This window comes from Dromiciops gliroides, chromosome 3, assembly GCF_019393635.1.
Source record: "Dromiciops gliroides isolate mDroGli1 chromosome 3, mDroGli1.pri, whole genome shotgun sequence".
In the NCBI taxonomy this organism is placed as follows: domain Eukaryota; kingdom Metazoa; phylum Chordata; class Mammalia; order Microbiotheria; family Microbiotheriidae; genus Dromiciops; species Dromiciops gliroides.
This window is the reverse complement of record NC_057863.1, coordinates 529,232,449-529,250,495: the sequence shown is the minus strand read 5'-3', so window position 1 is coordinate 529,250,495 and position 18,047 is coordinate 529,232,449. Positions and strand designations below refer to the sequence as shown.

The 18,047-nt window shown below is 38.2% G+C and overlaps 1 protein-coding gene across 1 annotated transcript in view; it reads left to right on the top strand.

The window, feature by feature from the left end:
• LOC122748585 (protein NPAT) overlaps positions 1 to 18,047 on the top strand; it is a 49,789-nt gene that overhangs the window by 6,189 nt on the left and 25,553 nt on the right. The window contains exons 2-5 of the mRNA XM_043994291.1: positions 4,151 to 4,269; positions 11,276 to 11,336; positions 14,963 to 15,035; positions 16,928 to 16,968. Coding sequence (XP_043850226.1) covers positions 4,151 to 4,269; positions 11,276 to 11,336; positions 14,963 to 15,035; positions 16,928 to 16,968 — 294 coding nt within the window. The remainder of the gene's footprint in view (positions 1 to 4,150; positions 4,270 to 11,275; positions 11,337 to 14,962; positions 15,036 to 16,927; positions 16,969 to 18,047) is intronic.

Below are 18,047 nucleotides of genomic sequence, written 5' to 3'. Positions count from 1 at the left end.
ACCTATCTGACTGCTCCTTCACTGTCTCTTTTCCTGGATACTCCTCCACATCATCCCCTCTAGCCACAGTTCTCTCCGAGGGTTCTGTCCTGGGCCCTCTTCTTTCCTTCTGTATAACTTCACTTGGTGATCTCTTCAGCTCCCATGGATTTAATTATCATGTCTATGCTGGTAATTCTCAAAACTATCTATCCTGGCCCAGACTCTGTACAGACCTCCCGTCTTGCATCTCCAACTGTTTGTTTTTGGTTTTTTTGTGGGGCAATGGGGGTTAAGTGACACTTGCCCAGGGTCACACAACTAGTAAGTGTCAAGTGTCTGAGGCAGGATTTGAACTCAGGTACTCCTGAATAAAGGGCCGGTGCTTTATCCAGTGCGCCACCTAGCTGCCCCGTCTCCAACTGTCTGAAGTGGGTGTCCAGTAGATATTTTATATGAAACATTTCCAGAACTGAACTATTATCTTAGACACACACACCCCCCTCATATATCTTCCCTATTACTGTAGAGAGGGATCTGGGGTATATGGGTATTCAGGGAGGACTAGCACTTCTAGTGTGAGAGCTTGCCCTGCCCTTTTCAGGACTGTTCATTCACCTTTGATGTTCACCCCTTACCCAACTCTCACCTGTGCCTCTAAGAGGCTGTAGCATGTGCAGTGGCCATACCCTGATAAAACCATCTCAGCAGATGGGCTAAACCAGGTTTAAGGTAACCAGCAGGCCTCAGACTGGTCTATGAGCTAGAGGATGTCAACTCCAAGCATACAAGACTGTCCCCAGCAGAATGATGTATGAGAATGATGTGTTCCAGAGGCCATGAAGGCAGCTGAAGCAGGTGCTGTGGAGCACTTAGAGCTTGGTCAGACATCAGAGATGCCAGGGGCATCCACTGCATCCTGGGCCATCATCAGTCATCTTGATTTTTGTCTTGCCACTGGACTTTGATGACTTTGGAAAAGAGCGGGAGGATGATGGCTTTGTGCAGCTCTGCTTCACTTAAATTCAACCCATGGACAAGATAAGATAGCACTTCATGACGTCACTGGTCCTCTACAAAAGGAAGAAAGAACAAGAGAGAACAACACCCGCTGCTCATTCCCTCAGGCTCACAACCCAACACTCATCCTGGACTTCTCACTGTCTCTCACTCCCTCATATTCAGTCTGTTGCCAAAACCTGTCCATTTCATCTTTGCAACATCTCTCAAACATGTCCCCTTCTTTGACAATGCCACCACTCCATACTCTCATCATGTCATGCCTGGACTATTATAATAATCTGCTGAAGAGTCTGTCTTCCTCAAGTCTCTCCCCATTCTAATCTTTCACTCAGCCACTAAAGTGATATTTCTAAAGTACAGGTCCAATCATGTTACCTCCCTCAGTAAACTCCAGTGACTTCCTATTGCCTCTAGGACCAAATACAAAATGCTTTTTTTTTGTCATTTAAAGCCTTTCATAATCCAGACCCCTCCTACCTTTACACTTTGTAGTCTCTTTACATCTTACTCCTTGACAGGTACTCTTCAATACAGTGGCACTGGCCTCTTGGCTATTCCAGGAACAAGACTTTTGCCTCTGGGGGCGTTTTCTCTGGCAATCCCCCTATGCACTGGAATTCCATGCCTGGAATGCTCTCCTTCCTCTGTTATGACCACTGACCTCCCTGGATTCCTTCAAGTCCCAACTAAAATCTTATTTTCTGTAAACTGCATTGCACATTTTTTTTTTTGCATGTTGTCTCCCCCCATTAAATTGTAAGCTCCTTGCAGTCACAAGGGAGCAGGCACCTTGAGGAGCAATATCACTTTTGGCTGCAAGGGATCAGCTTCCTAGGTAAGGACCAGAATGCAGAGTAGGAGAGCAGTGACCACACCTCTCCCCAGATCATACTACCTTGAAAGAACCAAAAATTTCCAGGCCCCTGAACTATTTCTGAAAACAACACTATAGAAAAAAACCCAAAGCTTGGGACAGTCCCCTTTTTCTCCCAGGATCAGAACCTAACATGAATACAAAGTTCAAAGTTAAGGAATAGGCTGGAAAAATGAGCAAACAACAAAAAATAACCTGATCAGTAAACGCTACTGTGGTGTCAGGGAAGATCAATATACAAACTCAAAAAAGGAAATGAAGTCAAAATAGCTACAAACAGTCTCAAAGAAAAAAAGAAGTGAATTGGATACAAGCCCAACAAGAATTCCTAGAACTAAGAAATTATTTTCAAAACAAATAAGAGTGGTGGAGAAAAACATTGGGAAAAGAAATGAGAGTGATGCAAGAAAATTATGAAAAGACAATTAACAACTTGGTGAAAGAGACATAAAAAATATTGAAGAAAATAACACCTTAAACAACAAAATTGGCCAAATGGAAAAAGAGGTACACAACTTCACTGATGAAAATTACTAAATAGAAAAAAAATACAAAAGCTCACTGAAGAAAATATAATTCCTTAGAAATTAGAATTGGGCAAGTGAAAGCTAATAACTCCACGAGACATTAATAAATAATACAAGAGGGGCATCTAGGGGGACACAGTGGATAGAGCACCAGTCAAGAGGACTTGAGTTCATATGTGACCTCAGACACTACTTGTGTGGCCCTGGGCAAGTCACTTAATTTGGATTGCCTCCAGAAAAAAGAGAAGAAAACAAAGTCAAAAGAATGAAGGGAAACCAAAGAAAGGGTTAAATAACTCATCAGAAAAACAACTGACCTGGAAAATAGATGTAGGAGAAATAATTTAAGAATTATCAGACAGTATAGGTCCAGCAGAAAGAGGGTTGCCTATCTAAACATTTGGCAGGCACTAGTATAGGAGTGGGGGAATGAATAGAATCATATAAGGAAGCATTCAATGGAATGTTGGAATGTTGCCCCCTTTTTTCAACCCCAAGTTCAACCCCTTTTTAAGAGGGTCTGTAGTAAGCAATTTGTGTTTTCAGTATGTGTTTGTGGCCTCCTGTATGTGCCTTTGGTGTTTTCCTTGTTCATCAATGGACTTGTGTTTTAATTGTTCTGTGAGATGAAATAGATGGTGTCCTTTATCCCTACATACATTTAGTGTTTACGTGGCAGTTTTGCACTTGTTATACTCATTTATGGAAACATACACACATGTATACCAGACTTTTTTTGAGAGCCAGACTTTTTTTACCTTTTGGGGCGGGGTGCTATTCTCAGCACTAGCAAGGGTACAGTGGTATGTTGTAAACACACAAATACTTGTAGACTTGATTTACATTGACTAATTTCATAAGTGTAGGAAACTTCCCTCTTTCAGTACAAATTTCACATGCGTATATGTAAATGAAACAAGTATTTTTAATGTTGATTTCTGTTTTATTTATAAAACACATTAATGAGAAATGTCAACAAATTTGTAAACAAGTATATACAAATGAGAGGCTATAGGCACAGAATTAGGCATATGTTACACATAATCAATGTGCTGGTTTATTTTCCTTTATGTTTCTTTGTTTCAAAAGAAGGTTTTGTGGAGTGGGCTGGGGATGGTAATTATTTGAAAGTGACAGTAATGTAAAAATCATCAGTGAAACTTAAATTTTAAAAATGCTTGTTGAATTGGGGTTGAAAGTAGAGAAAATGTTACTGTAATGCTTTCGTATAAATTAATACATATACTATAGAAGATTATTACATGTACTTCATAAGAAAGGCATTCTTCCTTCAAGAACACACAAAGCACTTTTAATGTTTTGTTTTATGTTAGTTTTTTGAGTATGTATTCTTTTAGACTTTTTCTGTTATGATAAAGACTGTCTTGGACAATTTGTAAATCCTCCAACTTACTGTAATTTATTGTTTACAGTGAGCACTTAATGTTTCTTGAACTGAATGAGATTATATTAAATTTAGGAAGAAAAACTTTGTAATGCTTATTAGCTATATTCCATAGAGAAGCTACTGTTTTCTGGACTTTGTCCAATTTTCTCTGTATGCTGTGGGATATTTGCAAAATTTTGCGATTTTACTTGTAATTTCTCTATGTTGTATTTAATGAAACTGTTACTCTGAAAGTATTAAAATGCTTACTTTATTTCATTACTTCTAACTTTGACAAAGTATAATCTGAACATGGTGACTAATCTGTTGTGGGATTTGTTTGTTTCTTTTCTTATTTAGGCTATTTACAACAAGAAAATCTCATCTCTACCTGCCAGACTTTCATTTTAGAAAGTTCAAATTTAAAGGAATATGCAGAACACTGTACAGATGAAGGTTTTATTCCAGCCTGCTTGCTGGTGAGTCATTTCATCTTTTGGGGTTCATTCAACACTGAAAAACTTATTTTAAAGGATAAGTTTTATCTTAAAATTTCTTCCATCAGCCAAATCATCAGGGTTGGGAAGTAATCTGGTTGCTCTTTAGTCTAATTCTCTAGTGGCTGTGTAATCTCATCAATATGGGTAACCACCCAAATGATAACCATTAAAATCACCATGCCTGACCATTCTGTTCTACTCTTGTCCATGACCTCCCAAAAAATTACCATTAGATGCTGCCCAACCTGCTTAGGGACGTATATGTTGACATTATGTGTATACCAGTGGAGCATACAGGTTATCCATTGGTTGCACTTTATTTTTCCTATGCGGCCAACCAGTCCTTTTTTCCAACAATAAGTTTTCTCTGATGACATCCTTTATATGATTTCTCCTGTAAAATTTCTTATGTGTGTGTCACAATTTTCTCTTGCCCAGCATATACACCTCCTGCTTGCCTTTTGGTAATCTTCAATTTAATTCTTTAGAGAGTATGGTGTTCAATTACACCACAGTAAGAGTACAAAGAAGGACTTTTGTTTCAAATGGAAGCTTGTCATCTGCAAGCCTTTGGCCTCTCATTTCCTGACCCCTCCAGATGCATATTTCACTGGATGTTGACTTGATTATGGAGTTTCTACTACCAATGAAGATTGGCACCTGACCTGCAGTTTATAATTTTAAAGAGTTTCAAGGGCCCGTGAAAGGTTAGGTCACTTGCCCAGAGTTTAATGGTCAATATGTTTCAGAGGCAGGACTTCAAACCAGGTCTTCCTTACACTGGAGCCAGTTCTCTGTTACCTCGTGTTGCTTTATTTATCAAAGGTATATGTTGATTTAATTTGAAAGTTTTGTTCATCTTTTTGTAAAATTTCTCTACATTCTCATCTTCTGCGACCAGTGTTGGGTTCATGAGCTGCAATTATTTTCATAATTGTTATTTGCAAATACTTTCTTTGAACTCTGCAGTACACGATGAGCAGATGTCTTGTCAAGATTAATGTGAATGACTTCCTCAATTAATATGTCCACTTCTTGGTCATTGGTCAAGAATCTTATTTAGAGTACCAACAGCCAAGTTAATGTTTATACATAGTTTAAAAACTGATTTTTTTAGTACTCTCTCTCTGTCCCCTTTCTACCCATCTCTCTTTCACTTTTATTTCAGAAGTAGAAGAATGTTAAATAGAACTGTGGACCATTTTGTGGTGGTGGTGGTGGTAGTGGTTGTTGAACAAAAAGTTCATCACCAAGTCAACAGCCTACTGATGAGTCTTACTATTTTTATCATAGGTGGTCTTTAGAAAATAGGATATAGCTAGTACCATCCTTAAAGCTTTTCCAGAATGATAAAACCTAGCATGCTGTGTTCTTTGCAAACATAGCTTTGGAGAAACTAGAGTTACCACAATACAATGACAAAGCCTTCTCTATAAGATTTTGTTCAAGATAGCTGCTTATGGGGGCAGCTAGATGGCGCAGTGGATAGAGCACCGGTCCTGGAGTCAGGAGTACCTGAGTTCAAATCCGGCCTCAGACACTTAACACTTACTAGCTGTGTGACCCTGGGCAAGTCACTTAACCCCAATTGCCCCTCAAAAAAACAAACAAAAAAAAAGATAGCTGCTTATGTATCGAAAAAGACCAGTAGGAGACTAAGTATTCTTTCCATACTGTCTTCTTGTAAAGGCTGTCCTTTGACTTAAGGCTCTGTCTCTTTCTCATTCTTTAGAAAGTTTCTTCAAAATGATTCCTTTATGATTTTTTTCCCCTATGGCTCTCACATTTGTGATGGCTGAAGCTACTTGGGCTTTTTGCTATCAGATTTTTTTAATATATTGCCAGTCTAACTGATGTGTTTGAAAAGGCAAAATTTCTTTTGTGCTGATACTATCTTGTTAAATGTCAGTTAATTAGATGACACTAAAATTGCTCAAGATATCAAATGACACATCTGTAATCGATCCAAGAACCAACTACATGGAAACATAGGATCATAGATTTAGTGCCAGAAGGAAACTCAAGATCATCTGTTACAACCCCCTTATCTTATAGATGAGGAATCTGAGGCCCAGAGAGGTGAAGTTTCTTATCCTAAGCTACTAGTAAGAAACAACTGCAGTTCAAATTGTGTTGTTTAAAATCTAAATGTGGATTCTAATCTGCCCCTCCCCCCAGTTTTGGGGGAGAAGCTGGCTAAAATCACTGATAAATTCAGCAAGAGTTTAGGCTTTTAAGGATTTATTAAAATATATTATAAGTTAGTGGGGAGAGAGATTAACAACAGATTCCTTACAGCATGGAAATCCTAGCTTGGATCTATTCAGTATAGCCAGAGAGAAAGAAACAAACTTCCTTTCCTAGCAGCCCACGTGAAATCTCTCACCACACCAAAAGTCCTGGACAACCAGGGGGACCCTCTTTTTTCTCCAGTCTGCCACCACAAGAGACAGAGGCAGCACACTAACCTCCACTTCCTAGTGCCTCTCTCCCTCCCTGAAAGGGGGGGAGGTCCTTCCAGCTGATTGGTTGAGAGTGGTCTCTTGCTGATGTCAGTAGTACACTGCCTCTGAGAACAACACTTCACTCAGGGCCAGCCAGGTGTGGTCTCTATCCAGTCACCCTAAAGTAGTTAGTTAGTCAGTTTCTCAGTCTCACCCAATTCAAACAATCCTAAATCAGTCCTCAGGTGGGACCCCTGGACGGCTGCCAAATCCCATTATTTTATCACAAAACCAAATCTAGTACTCTTTCCACTATATTATATTAGTGAGACTCCTCTCATGCACTTATACATCTTTTGTGGTATATGTGTATATTGTACCCAACAATTCCTTCTCTCACAGATCTTTATTTGAAAAAAAGGTATGTAAGCATATAGAATTAAAGTATATGTTGATTGTATTAGGAAAAATTGAGCTCACAGGTAAGTGTCTGCATTATTGGTTCATCAGAATCAACAAAATAATTTGCCTTAGGAACTTATCTTTAACAACTTCTAATGTAAACCTTACGTGTTAGTCAAGTAGCGAAGATATACAGAAAAGAGAGGAATAGAACAAAGGCTTATGAAAGGGAGGAATATGTCATGTACACAAGTAAGTAAAGTCTACAGCTAGCATTGGAAAGTTCCTCTGGAAAAATAAGACAATGCAATAAAAATGCTTTTCCTAGGATCCCATTAGATTATTCTTACTCTGCCTGCAACTTCTATTGTATCTTTAAGAATCCCTTGTTCTGTATAACTGGCTTCTCTTTATTCTCAATTCCTGTTCTTCCATTTTCTGGCACTTTTGAAGAAGACCTGGGTTCCCCCTTCACATTCTCTCCCCCCCCAATAAAAAAGACTGAATCCTTGTCATACTTTCCCATGCTTGTTGTACCCTGCAACACACTAATTCTAGAAGGGGAATTGGCCAAGTTCAGATTTTCCTTTTTGAGAATCACGCAGTTCAGATTCTGGTGGTAATTATCTTCTTGCTATCAGGTCACTCCTCCCTCCTTTGTAAAAGAGTCTATACCTGGCTAACAGTCTTCCTCTCTACCCTACCTCCTATATATATTAGTTGATGTTCCTCAAACTGACCTCCCCATTTATGTCTCTTCAACTCCCATGACCTAATCCTTTAAAAAAAAAAAGTAATAAAAATTTTTTTTCTCCTCAGTTACATGTAAAGACAATTTTTAACATTCATTTTTTTTAAATTTTGAGTTTCCTCACCTGAGATGGTAAGCAATTTGATATAGGTTATACATGATAAATCATGCAAAATACATTATATTAATTATGTTGTGAAAGAAGACACAGACCCAAAGAAAGAAAAACCACAAAAAGAAACTAGAGGGGGCAGCTAGATGGTGCAGTGGTTAAAGCACCGGCCCTGGATTCAGGAGTACCTGAGTTCAAATCCGGCCTCAGACACTTGACACTTACTAGCTGTGTGACTCTGGGCAAGTCACTTAACCCCCATTGCCTAAAAAAAAAAAAAAGAAAGAAACTAGAAAGTGAAAAAAAATATGCTTCAGTCTGCATTCAGATTCCATCAGTTCTTTCTCTGGAGGTGAATAGCATTTTTCATCACGCATCCTTAGGGATTGCCCAAGATCTAATCCTCTAATCCTTTATCCTATCAATACACAAGGACAGTTCCACTCTTCTTCCCCCCCCCCTCCCCAGGGCAGTGAGGGTTAAGTGACTTGCCCAGGGTCACACAGCTAGTGTCAAGTGTCTGAGGCCGGATTTGAACTCAGTTCCTCCTGAATCCAGGGCTGGTGCTTTATCTACTGTACCACCAAGCTGCCCCAACAGCCCCGCTCTTAAAAAAAAATTTATCAACCACAAGTGTTCTACTTCCATTACCTCCTGTGAATCTAACTCTCTTTTTCTTTCAATTTTCTTAAATCTCTTTTTCTCTTCACTGTGATTTTAAGTCCCTCCATTGCTCAGTACCCTCTCAGATCTTACTGCTGTTCTGGTTTCACTTTTTTCCCTTCCCCAAACTTGACTCTTTAGTTAGTCAATTCATTGTTACAGTCATCTGCCCCAAAACCCCTTATCATATTATCAGTCTTCTCTTATACATACATAATCCCAAAACTGGATTATACCTACCATCTGCATCTACTCCTGCTCATAATTCTACCAAATGGTACTAATGGAAGTCATGGCGTACTCCAAATTCATGTTATCTTTTATCAGCTGAGTCCTCACTACAGCAAGACCATGTTCTTCCCTAATTAATTCTCTATTGGTCTCAGTAACAGCTGTTTAAAACCTCTCTTCAAGAAGTCTTAAACTTCCCACCACCCTTTAAGTGGAAAGTCTTACCTCATACTTTACAAGGGGAATAGAGGTTAATTGTTCTTTTTTGTATATCTGAAAACCTCCTCCTTTAGTCTCTGAGTGAGATCTTGCTGCTTTAGCACCAAAACCAACCTTTCCCCTTGTAATTTTAATCCCATTCCCTTGGCAGATGACCTCCACAATATTTTTCCCTGTGTACTGGCTCATTTTTTTACTGACTAAAAACATGTCTAAAACAAACAAATAAAAAAATATCTCTTTGCCTGTGACAGGCAGTGGGACAGTCGGGGTGGGTGGCATGCCTGGGGTCAAGCAGTGGATGAGGGTCTTTTGTCTGAGGCCAGATTTAGGCTCAGGTCTTCCTGGGTCCAGGGTATGTACTTTGTCCACTCTGTCACCTAGCTGCCCCATGATGACATCTTTAGGGTAAAATTGAGGGGCGGGAGGATTGCACTGGGGGAGGGGGAAGGGGAGAGGTAGAATGGGGTGAAATCCCACATGAAAGAAGCCAGAAAGGGCTTATGGAGTGGGGGGGGGGGCAGGGTAATGAATGAGCCTTATACTCATCAGAATTGGTTCAAAGACCTTAATTTCATCAGAGTTGGCTCAAGGAGGGAAAAACACACACACACACACACACACTCAATTGTGTAGTCTAATCTAACCCTGCAGGAGGGTAGGAGGGGAAGGGGGATTAGGAGGGTGAGGAAAAAGAAGGGAGGGCAGATTAGGGGAGGGGGCAGTCAGAAGCAAAACACTTTCTAGGAAGGATAGAGTGAAAGAAGATAGAAAATAGAATAAATATCATAGGGGAGGGAATAGGATGGACGGAAACCATTAACAATAGTAACTGAAAAAATTTTGAAGCAGAGGCAAGAGTAATGTAAAATGATGAAGATTATGATGAAGATTGAACAATTGATGGATTGATGAGAATTGGATGAAGATGAGAATTGATCGAGATGGGTTAATTGAGGACTGATTGATGAGGTTTGATTGATGATGATAAAATGTATGGTACTTACTTTTCTGGGCTACTGTGAAGAAAATTCTTTGTCAGGTATAAGGTACTGTATAAATGTTATCTATTACCGTTGTTGCAAGAATCAACCTCATGGGTTTATTGTAAGGAAATCTCTTTAAAGTACTATATAAATGTAGTTTACTATTATTAAAATGATGAGCAGGATGCTATCAGAAAAACTCAGAAAGACCTGCACGAGCTGATGCAATGTGAAATATACTGTATACAAAATAACAGCAATACTTTGAATGATTTGGTTATTTTCAGCAGTGCAATGTTCCAAGACATCTCTGAAGGTCTTGTGAAAAATGCAGTCCATCTACAGAGAGAACTGATGGTGTCTGAGTACAGATTGAAGCATACTTTTTTTTTTGTTAGTTCTTTTATCTAAAGTTTTGTTTTTGTCTATTTTCTTTCACAACCTGGCTAATGTGGAAATGTTTTGCATGACTACTCATGTATAGCTTATATTGAATTGCTTAAGTCGGGGGGGGGGGAATTTGGAACGCAGTTTTTATTTTAATTGATGTCAAAATTTGTATTTAACATATAATTTGGGAAAAATTAAATTCTAAATATAGATGAAGAGAAAAAGACACTATGTACAAACTGTATACAGGATAAATAGGAAATAACCACTAGAAGGAGGGCACTAGAATTAAGACAGATTGGAGAAGGTTTCTTGTGAGGGTAAGATTTCATTTGAGTCTTGAAGGAAGTCAGGAGGTGAAAGTGAGGAGGGAGAGCTTTCCAGAGCATTGTTTAAGTAAGTGTCACTTACTTTTCCTATTCTCACCTTTAGTTGCCTGAGATATGGGTGAATTTAAAATACCCAGAGTGAATGGGGAAAGGACCAGTGTTGCTTTTGAATGGTTGTCTTGTCTAGATCTCCACCTCCCTGCAGAAGTCTTATTGGCAGGCCATAAATGAGCAGTCTTAACTCCTGGTCAGAAAATGGCCCTTAAGGGACTTTTCCTCTTCTTCAGATTCAGTTGGATTTGGTCATTCCTTAACCCTTATTGTTTTTTCCCCCAAAGCTGGCCAGCATTCCTACATTTTAATATTTAATATAATAGTCTGGGTGAATGTTCCAGTATGGAAGATTATTAGTGTTGCTCTGTCATAATGGTAATAACTAGTCTCTTTTTCCTTTTCAGTCTTTATTTGGAAAAAATTTGACAACAATTTTGAATGAATATGTAGCTATGAAAGCAAAAGGTAGGAACTTTGAATAAATTTTAAAGTTTAGAGGTTCTTCTGTTTGGGGGGGGGCTTTTGTTTATTAAAAGTCATTTACGGGGGCAGCTAGGTGGTGCAGTGGATAGAGCACCGGCCCTGGAGTCAGGAGTACCTGGGTTCAAATCAGCAAGACCTGAACCAAGTCTTGACTCCTACATCAACTGGTTGTGTGACTCTGAGTAACTCATTTAACCTCTCAGTGCCCCAAGCAGTTCTTTAAAACTGTAAGTTATACATGGTGCTACCTGCATTGGTAGAGGAAGTTTATTCTTGGAAGTTTCCTATAACAGTGAAATCACAAATCAGATCCAAAAAAATATGTTTCACTTAAAAAAAAAATTGCTGGGATATGGCAGTAATTTGTTTTGATATGGTATGGAGGGAGATTCTTTCTTAAATTTCTGCATGATGCATAAATTGATATTTGTCTTTTAGAGTAAGTCAGTGATTGAATTTTTTTAAATAATTTTTTGGGGGCAGCTAGGTGGCACAGTGGATAAATAAAGCACTGGTCCTGGATTCAGGAGGACTTGAGTTCAAATCCAGCCTCAGACACTTGACACTTATTAGCTGTGTGACCCTGGGCAAGTCACTTAACCCTCATTGCCCCACAAAACCAAAACAAAATGATAATTTTTAAAATTTTAAAACAGGAAATTTTTAATGTGGTTCTATACTTTGAACAACTGGTCCCAGAGGGAGTAAAGAGCTCAACAAGATTTGAGCCCAAGGTCCCCAGAGTATAAGTTTGAGGCTTTACATTAATCAATAGCTCTAAATAGTAATTTATATCCTGCAGTAAAATGTAGAACTTAAGCTAACTTGATGAAGATTTAGGAAAGAGATTCTGATATTTTTGATTCTCCTGGTTTTAACGTACTGTGAGAGGAAAGCAGGCCTAGAAATTAGGACAATACAGGAAGTATTCAGGGGTTTCTCCTAATAGGCCATGTGACTCAGGGCTGCCAGCAGCTCTTTGAATCTGTATATTGTAGAGAACATGCCAGCCTACATGAATTTGGGCAGTGTTTTATTTGGGGAGTTTCTTATACCAATGAAATCAGAAGTCTAATCCCTCTTCCTCTTAAATGCCCCTAACTTTTTTTTTTTTTTAAGAGACAGCATTGGGGCAGCTAGGTGGCGCAGTTGATAGAGCACCGGCCTTGGAGTCAGGAGTACCTGAGTTCAAATCTGGCCTCAGACACTTAACACTTACTAGCTGTGTGACCCTGGGCAAGTCACTTAACCCCAATTGCCTCACTAAAACAAAACAAAACAAGAGACAGCATGACATGAAAAGGGCTCTAAACTTGGAGTAAGGAGGACCAGGGTTCAAATACTGCCTTGGGCTTTTAATAACTTTGTGACCCTGGGCAAGTCATTTAACTTCTTAGTAAACTTAAGTTTCATTATCTGGAAAAGGAGGAAAATAATGTCACCTTGTCACCTTGCCTCACTGGATTATTGTGAAGATCAAACAGGATAATGTATATGAAGTGCTTTGCAAGCCTGAAAGTGCTATGCAAATGTGAGCTATTAATATAGCTTATCCCACCCACTCAGTTTCCAACCCAATCCCTTTAAAAAATCTGTACCTGTGATCCCTTTGGTGCAGGAAACTCTTGTATGAAAACTCCTTCAACCAGTACATACCAGTAACTCCTCTGTAACATATGATCACAAGATCATGAGATACAAGAATTGGAAGAAACCCTCAAAAGCCATCTAATTCAACTCATAGCTGAATAGTCCTTTCTATGCTATGCTTAAGTGATCGTATCTAATCCGAGGGTTCTTAGTCTTTTTTATCATGGACTGCTTTGGCAGTCTGGTAAAGCCTCTGAACCTTTAATGGTTTTTAAATCTGTAAAATTAAATCCATAGACTCATAAAGGAAAACAATTATTTTGAAATATGTCTCAAAACATTTTTTAAAAAAGATTTTACAAACCCTCAGTTAAAAATCCTTGTTCTAAGTCAGTGAGAACTGTACTGGCTCCCAAGGCAGTCTATCCCGCTTTTGGATAGCCATAATTGTTAAGGTGTTTTTCCTTAAATCAAGCCCAAATCTGCCTCTTTGCAGTTTCCTACTCCTAGCTCTTCAAATGATGGCCTCTTAAGTACCTGAACATTCTAGCTTTTTCCTCTTCCTCTTCCTCCTAACCCTTCCCCCAGTCCTCTTTTCAGGCTAAACATTCCCAATCCTTCAGAGGAACTTCACATAACGATACCAGGAAAGTTGTCTGGAGTACTGCCGAGTTAAGCAGTTGTCCTTGATCACACGGCTAGTATGCTCGTATCAAGACTTGAACCCATGTTTTCCTGACTGCCTGTCAGTGAGAGCTAGAGGAACACATAAAGAAAGAATGATTAAATGTTACTTGCTTTGGCTTAGATGGGAATTGGGGGATGGAAGGATGTAAATGTTGCAACTCTTCTTGAAAAAGTTGATTTAAAATCCCATTTCTTAAGCATCCTATTCTACCTTTATAGGATTATTTGGAGTATAACTGCTGTTGGAAACAGAATTATGTTTACTCTAAATTAGCCTTGACTTTTAAAAGATTTTCATCTCAGATTTTGTCTTGTATAGTTTTCTCTAGCTTCATCTTTAAAAAAGCTAAGTTAAAGCTAAAGTTTTTCTAAGCTCCCTGGGATTTTGTTATTCCTGATTGAAATTTTAAGGCAGAAGCTGTTTGATTTCTCCACAAGCCTACACACAATTAGGTTCTCAGTGCTCACCGATTTGGACAAGGGGATTATGAGAGTTAACATAGCATGATGGATAGAAGACTGATTTAGAGATAAGAAGACCCAAATTTGAGTCTTGCCTGTAGTTCATACTAGCTGTGTGGTCATGTTTAGAACCTCTCATTGTTCCAAGCAGCTCTCAAAAACTATAATTTAGGGATAATTTGCTGGTCTGGACCAAAAAAGCCCTTTAAAATACGTATTATGCCTGAGACAGTCCATATAATTGTTAAAATCCAGTTAATACTAGTTCAGGTATTTTATTGCAAAGTAATGGCTAGAGAGTTAATTTACTCAGTTTGATGTGAATTCACTGTGCACAATATTGGTAGTGGTAGTAAACTGCAAAAGGAAATTGTTTAAAGTGTTAGATTATTATTTCCAAAATTATGGCTACTTTGATGTTTTTGTGATGCTTATGCAATTTGAGGGGTTGGAGGAAGGTTGGGACAGTTCAAATTATAAAAAAGCAAAGAGTTCAAATACATTACTAGAATTTGTTTATTTTGCTTTCTTTGGCCAAAAAAAAGTTAAAGCTGTAATATGAAGCATCCATTAAATTAAGACAGTTGTTTTTACATAAGCTGAGAATTTTATTTTTGGTTTTGGAGACATTACAACTTAATGGAGAAGCCATTCTCTACGTGTGTCATAACTTAAATTCACCATAACTTTGCAGTTGGCCCTAAAGTTGGCTTCTCTTTTGAGTTTCTTCTCAACATGAATGATGTTACCAGACAAGTCAGGAACTAGACATTTTCTTTACTTATTATAAAACTCTGAGTTTATATTGAAACAAAAAATTGGGGTTTCTGCTAGAGGCTTAATTAAGGAATGTTTCTCCTGTATTTTAGAAACAACAAATGATGTCCCAGCAATGATGTCATCCCTATGGAAGAAATTAGACCATACACTTTCTCAGATCAGGTAACAAACGTCATATCATGGAGTGCTTAAGAATTTCAAAAGGAGAAACAATTTTGGTCTTATCTTTAACAAGACCCACGTAGTGTAGCTTGTATAGAATTAATCAAAGAGAGGGTTTGGTGTTCTAGTACTTAGAAAAATTATTTTAGTGACTTGGATTTAAACAGTGGTTTTATAATTTCACAGAAAATTGTAAAGCTAAAATGAACCTTAGATCTAGTCCAACACCCTCTTCTGACAGATGAGAAAATCGAGGCATTAGGAATCAAAGACTTTGTCACAGTTACCCATGGATTTAGGTAGGTGGGATCCCCATAATCTACTGTGCCAGAATACCTTTCCCTTTTTTGAACTCAGAAGAATGGGAGATTGACAGACTAAACAAGTAGGCTTTGGTTTTGTATTAGCATGATCTTGCCACCTTTGTGGAGAAATATTGCATGTGCCCAAAGGTACCTTTGGTAAATTTCTTTTGTAAATAAGATGCTTATATGTCATGAAACTCAGTTACTGCACCATGTCCCAAGAGCACCAAATCTAAGTAAACTAAGTAGGATGCCAGTTCTTACAAAATTAACTTTCAAATCAGTGCTCTCAGGGGCAGCTAAGTGGTGCAGTGGATAAAGCACCGACCTTGGATTCAGGAGGACTGAGTTCAAATTCGGCCTTAGACACTTGATATTTACTAGCTGTGTGACCTTGGACAAGTCACTTAACCCTCATTGCCGCCACACACACACACACACACACACACACACACACACAATCAAATCAGTGCTTTCTTATTTGGCTGCAGAGCCCAGTAGGGAACCATCTACAGAGATTATTTATGTTTATGCAAGGGCCATTCCTAGAACTATAAATGGGTACTTCCTCCATGTAGCTTCAAATGTGGCTACATATCCTGCCTGTCCCCTGTGCCAGCAGACTCTGTGCTCTGTACCTGGCTTCAGAAATGTACCTTTTCCTAGGTCACAAAGAATGTGGAGCCCACTATAAGATTGTCTGGCTGATGCCAAGACTGAATGGAATACTCAGTTTCAGCTAGAGAAACATTCCTATTTTTTTTTTATATACACACACAACAACAACAGACTTCAGAGCAAACATCATTTGACTTTATAGTTCATGGCATGTTTCAAATCACACAGAATTATTCGGAAAACCCTCTTAGGATAGGGGAGATTGAATTTGCTAACTGGTTGGTCTTTTATATCCACCTTGCAAAATATAGGTCACCTTGGCTTTCTTCGTTTCAGCTTTTATTCGTTTGATAAAATAAGGAAATGATTTAGCTTTCATGTGTGGGTGCTAGCACATATTTACCTCATTAAAAATCATCATGGAAAATTTCAGAATTCATTTGGGCAGCATCCCTTCTAAGTCGTCATATTTTTATTTCATTTTAAGATATATAAAGCACTTTCCTTGCAAACAGTTCTGTGAGGGTCTATAGTACAAGTATATTTAATCTATAGACCATTGATGAAACTAAATGCCAAAGAGGCATACATCCAGTACCCAATCTTTCTGTCCCAAGCCCCTAACATACCTCTCCCCTGACCCCTACAAAGACATAAAAGAATAGCATGGTATAATTATAGGAAGGAATTTATTTGCAAATATTTGTTTTACATATGACACTTTTTTAGAAATCCGTAAGTAAGTCTAAGCTGTAAGCAGTTCAGCTGTGTTACGTTCGGTTTTTAAACTTAAAGCTAATTTTATGCATTCTGCTAAATTTCCCTGCCCCACAAGGTATGTAAAAGACAGATGTAGTCACTTCTGACCAAACCTTTACTTCAAGTTTAACTGTACCCAAACCAAAATGTCGTGTATACATGGAACATTTGCTAAGTATTTTTTAATAACCACTTCATTGTATTTGGTAGGAGCATGCAGAGTTCCCCAGGGTTTGCTGCTAATCAGAGAGGTTCGTATTCAGCTTTTACAGTAAGTTCAAACCAATGCTGAGCAGAGCACTCTTAATTATGACTGATTATGTGGTCATTCTTTTCACTACAGACCTTCTCTCCATGGATAGTAAGACAGATTAAGAAAAATGGATAAAAGATTTTGAATTCAATATTTTCATTTAACATGCTAAATATGTGTATATACAGACATACATATACATATTTTATTATGTTTCCTGCTTGCCATATTTACAGTAAGTGAAGTGAGGTTTAATTCACCCTCCTATACCTTAAAATATCAAAAGTTTCTAAATAAGCAAGTAATATGAAATAGAGATTCATGGTTTCATATACATTTCATTTTTTTGTATTCTGCGTATACAGAATTGCTCTTTATTTTTTGGTGTTTTAAGTTCAAGGTGTTTTTTTTTTTAACTTTAAATCAAAAGTTTCTAAAACTTTAATTTTACCAACATGATCCACCCACCTCCTCCCTGTTCCCACTGCTAACACCCAAGTACAAACCCTTATTTACTTTATGCCTGAACTAATTATCCTCAACACTGCTTCTAGACTTAGCTTGCTTATGGGTAGAACTAGTCTTTTGCTTAAACTCCTTCAGTGACTTCTCTCTTTTGCCCATTGAGTGGAGTGGAAACTCTTTTGCCTGGCATTCAAGGATCTCCTTAAGTCATTACTACTCTACTTCTCCAGTTTTATATTATACCCCCCTCTAATAAAACAGAATTACTTGGAATTCCCCATATGCACTGTTCATTGAGAAACTGCTGTCTTCAGGCTCATAATATTTCCATGTCTAAAATGCTCTCCCTTTCATTCTACCTATTGAATCTCTATCCTTTAAAGCAAAACTCATATAAACATACTCTTCTCCATTGAATAATATCCTTACTCAGTACTCATCTCTCCACTCCATCCCCCTTGTACACCTCTGATAAAATTATGTAATATTTTGTATTAGTCTTTGTATATGTATAACATTGTCCTACTAGACCTTTACTGGTGGGCATAATATGTTGCCTGAACTTTGTGTCTCACCCCCACTAAGTACAGTTCAGTGTACAGTGTACACAGT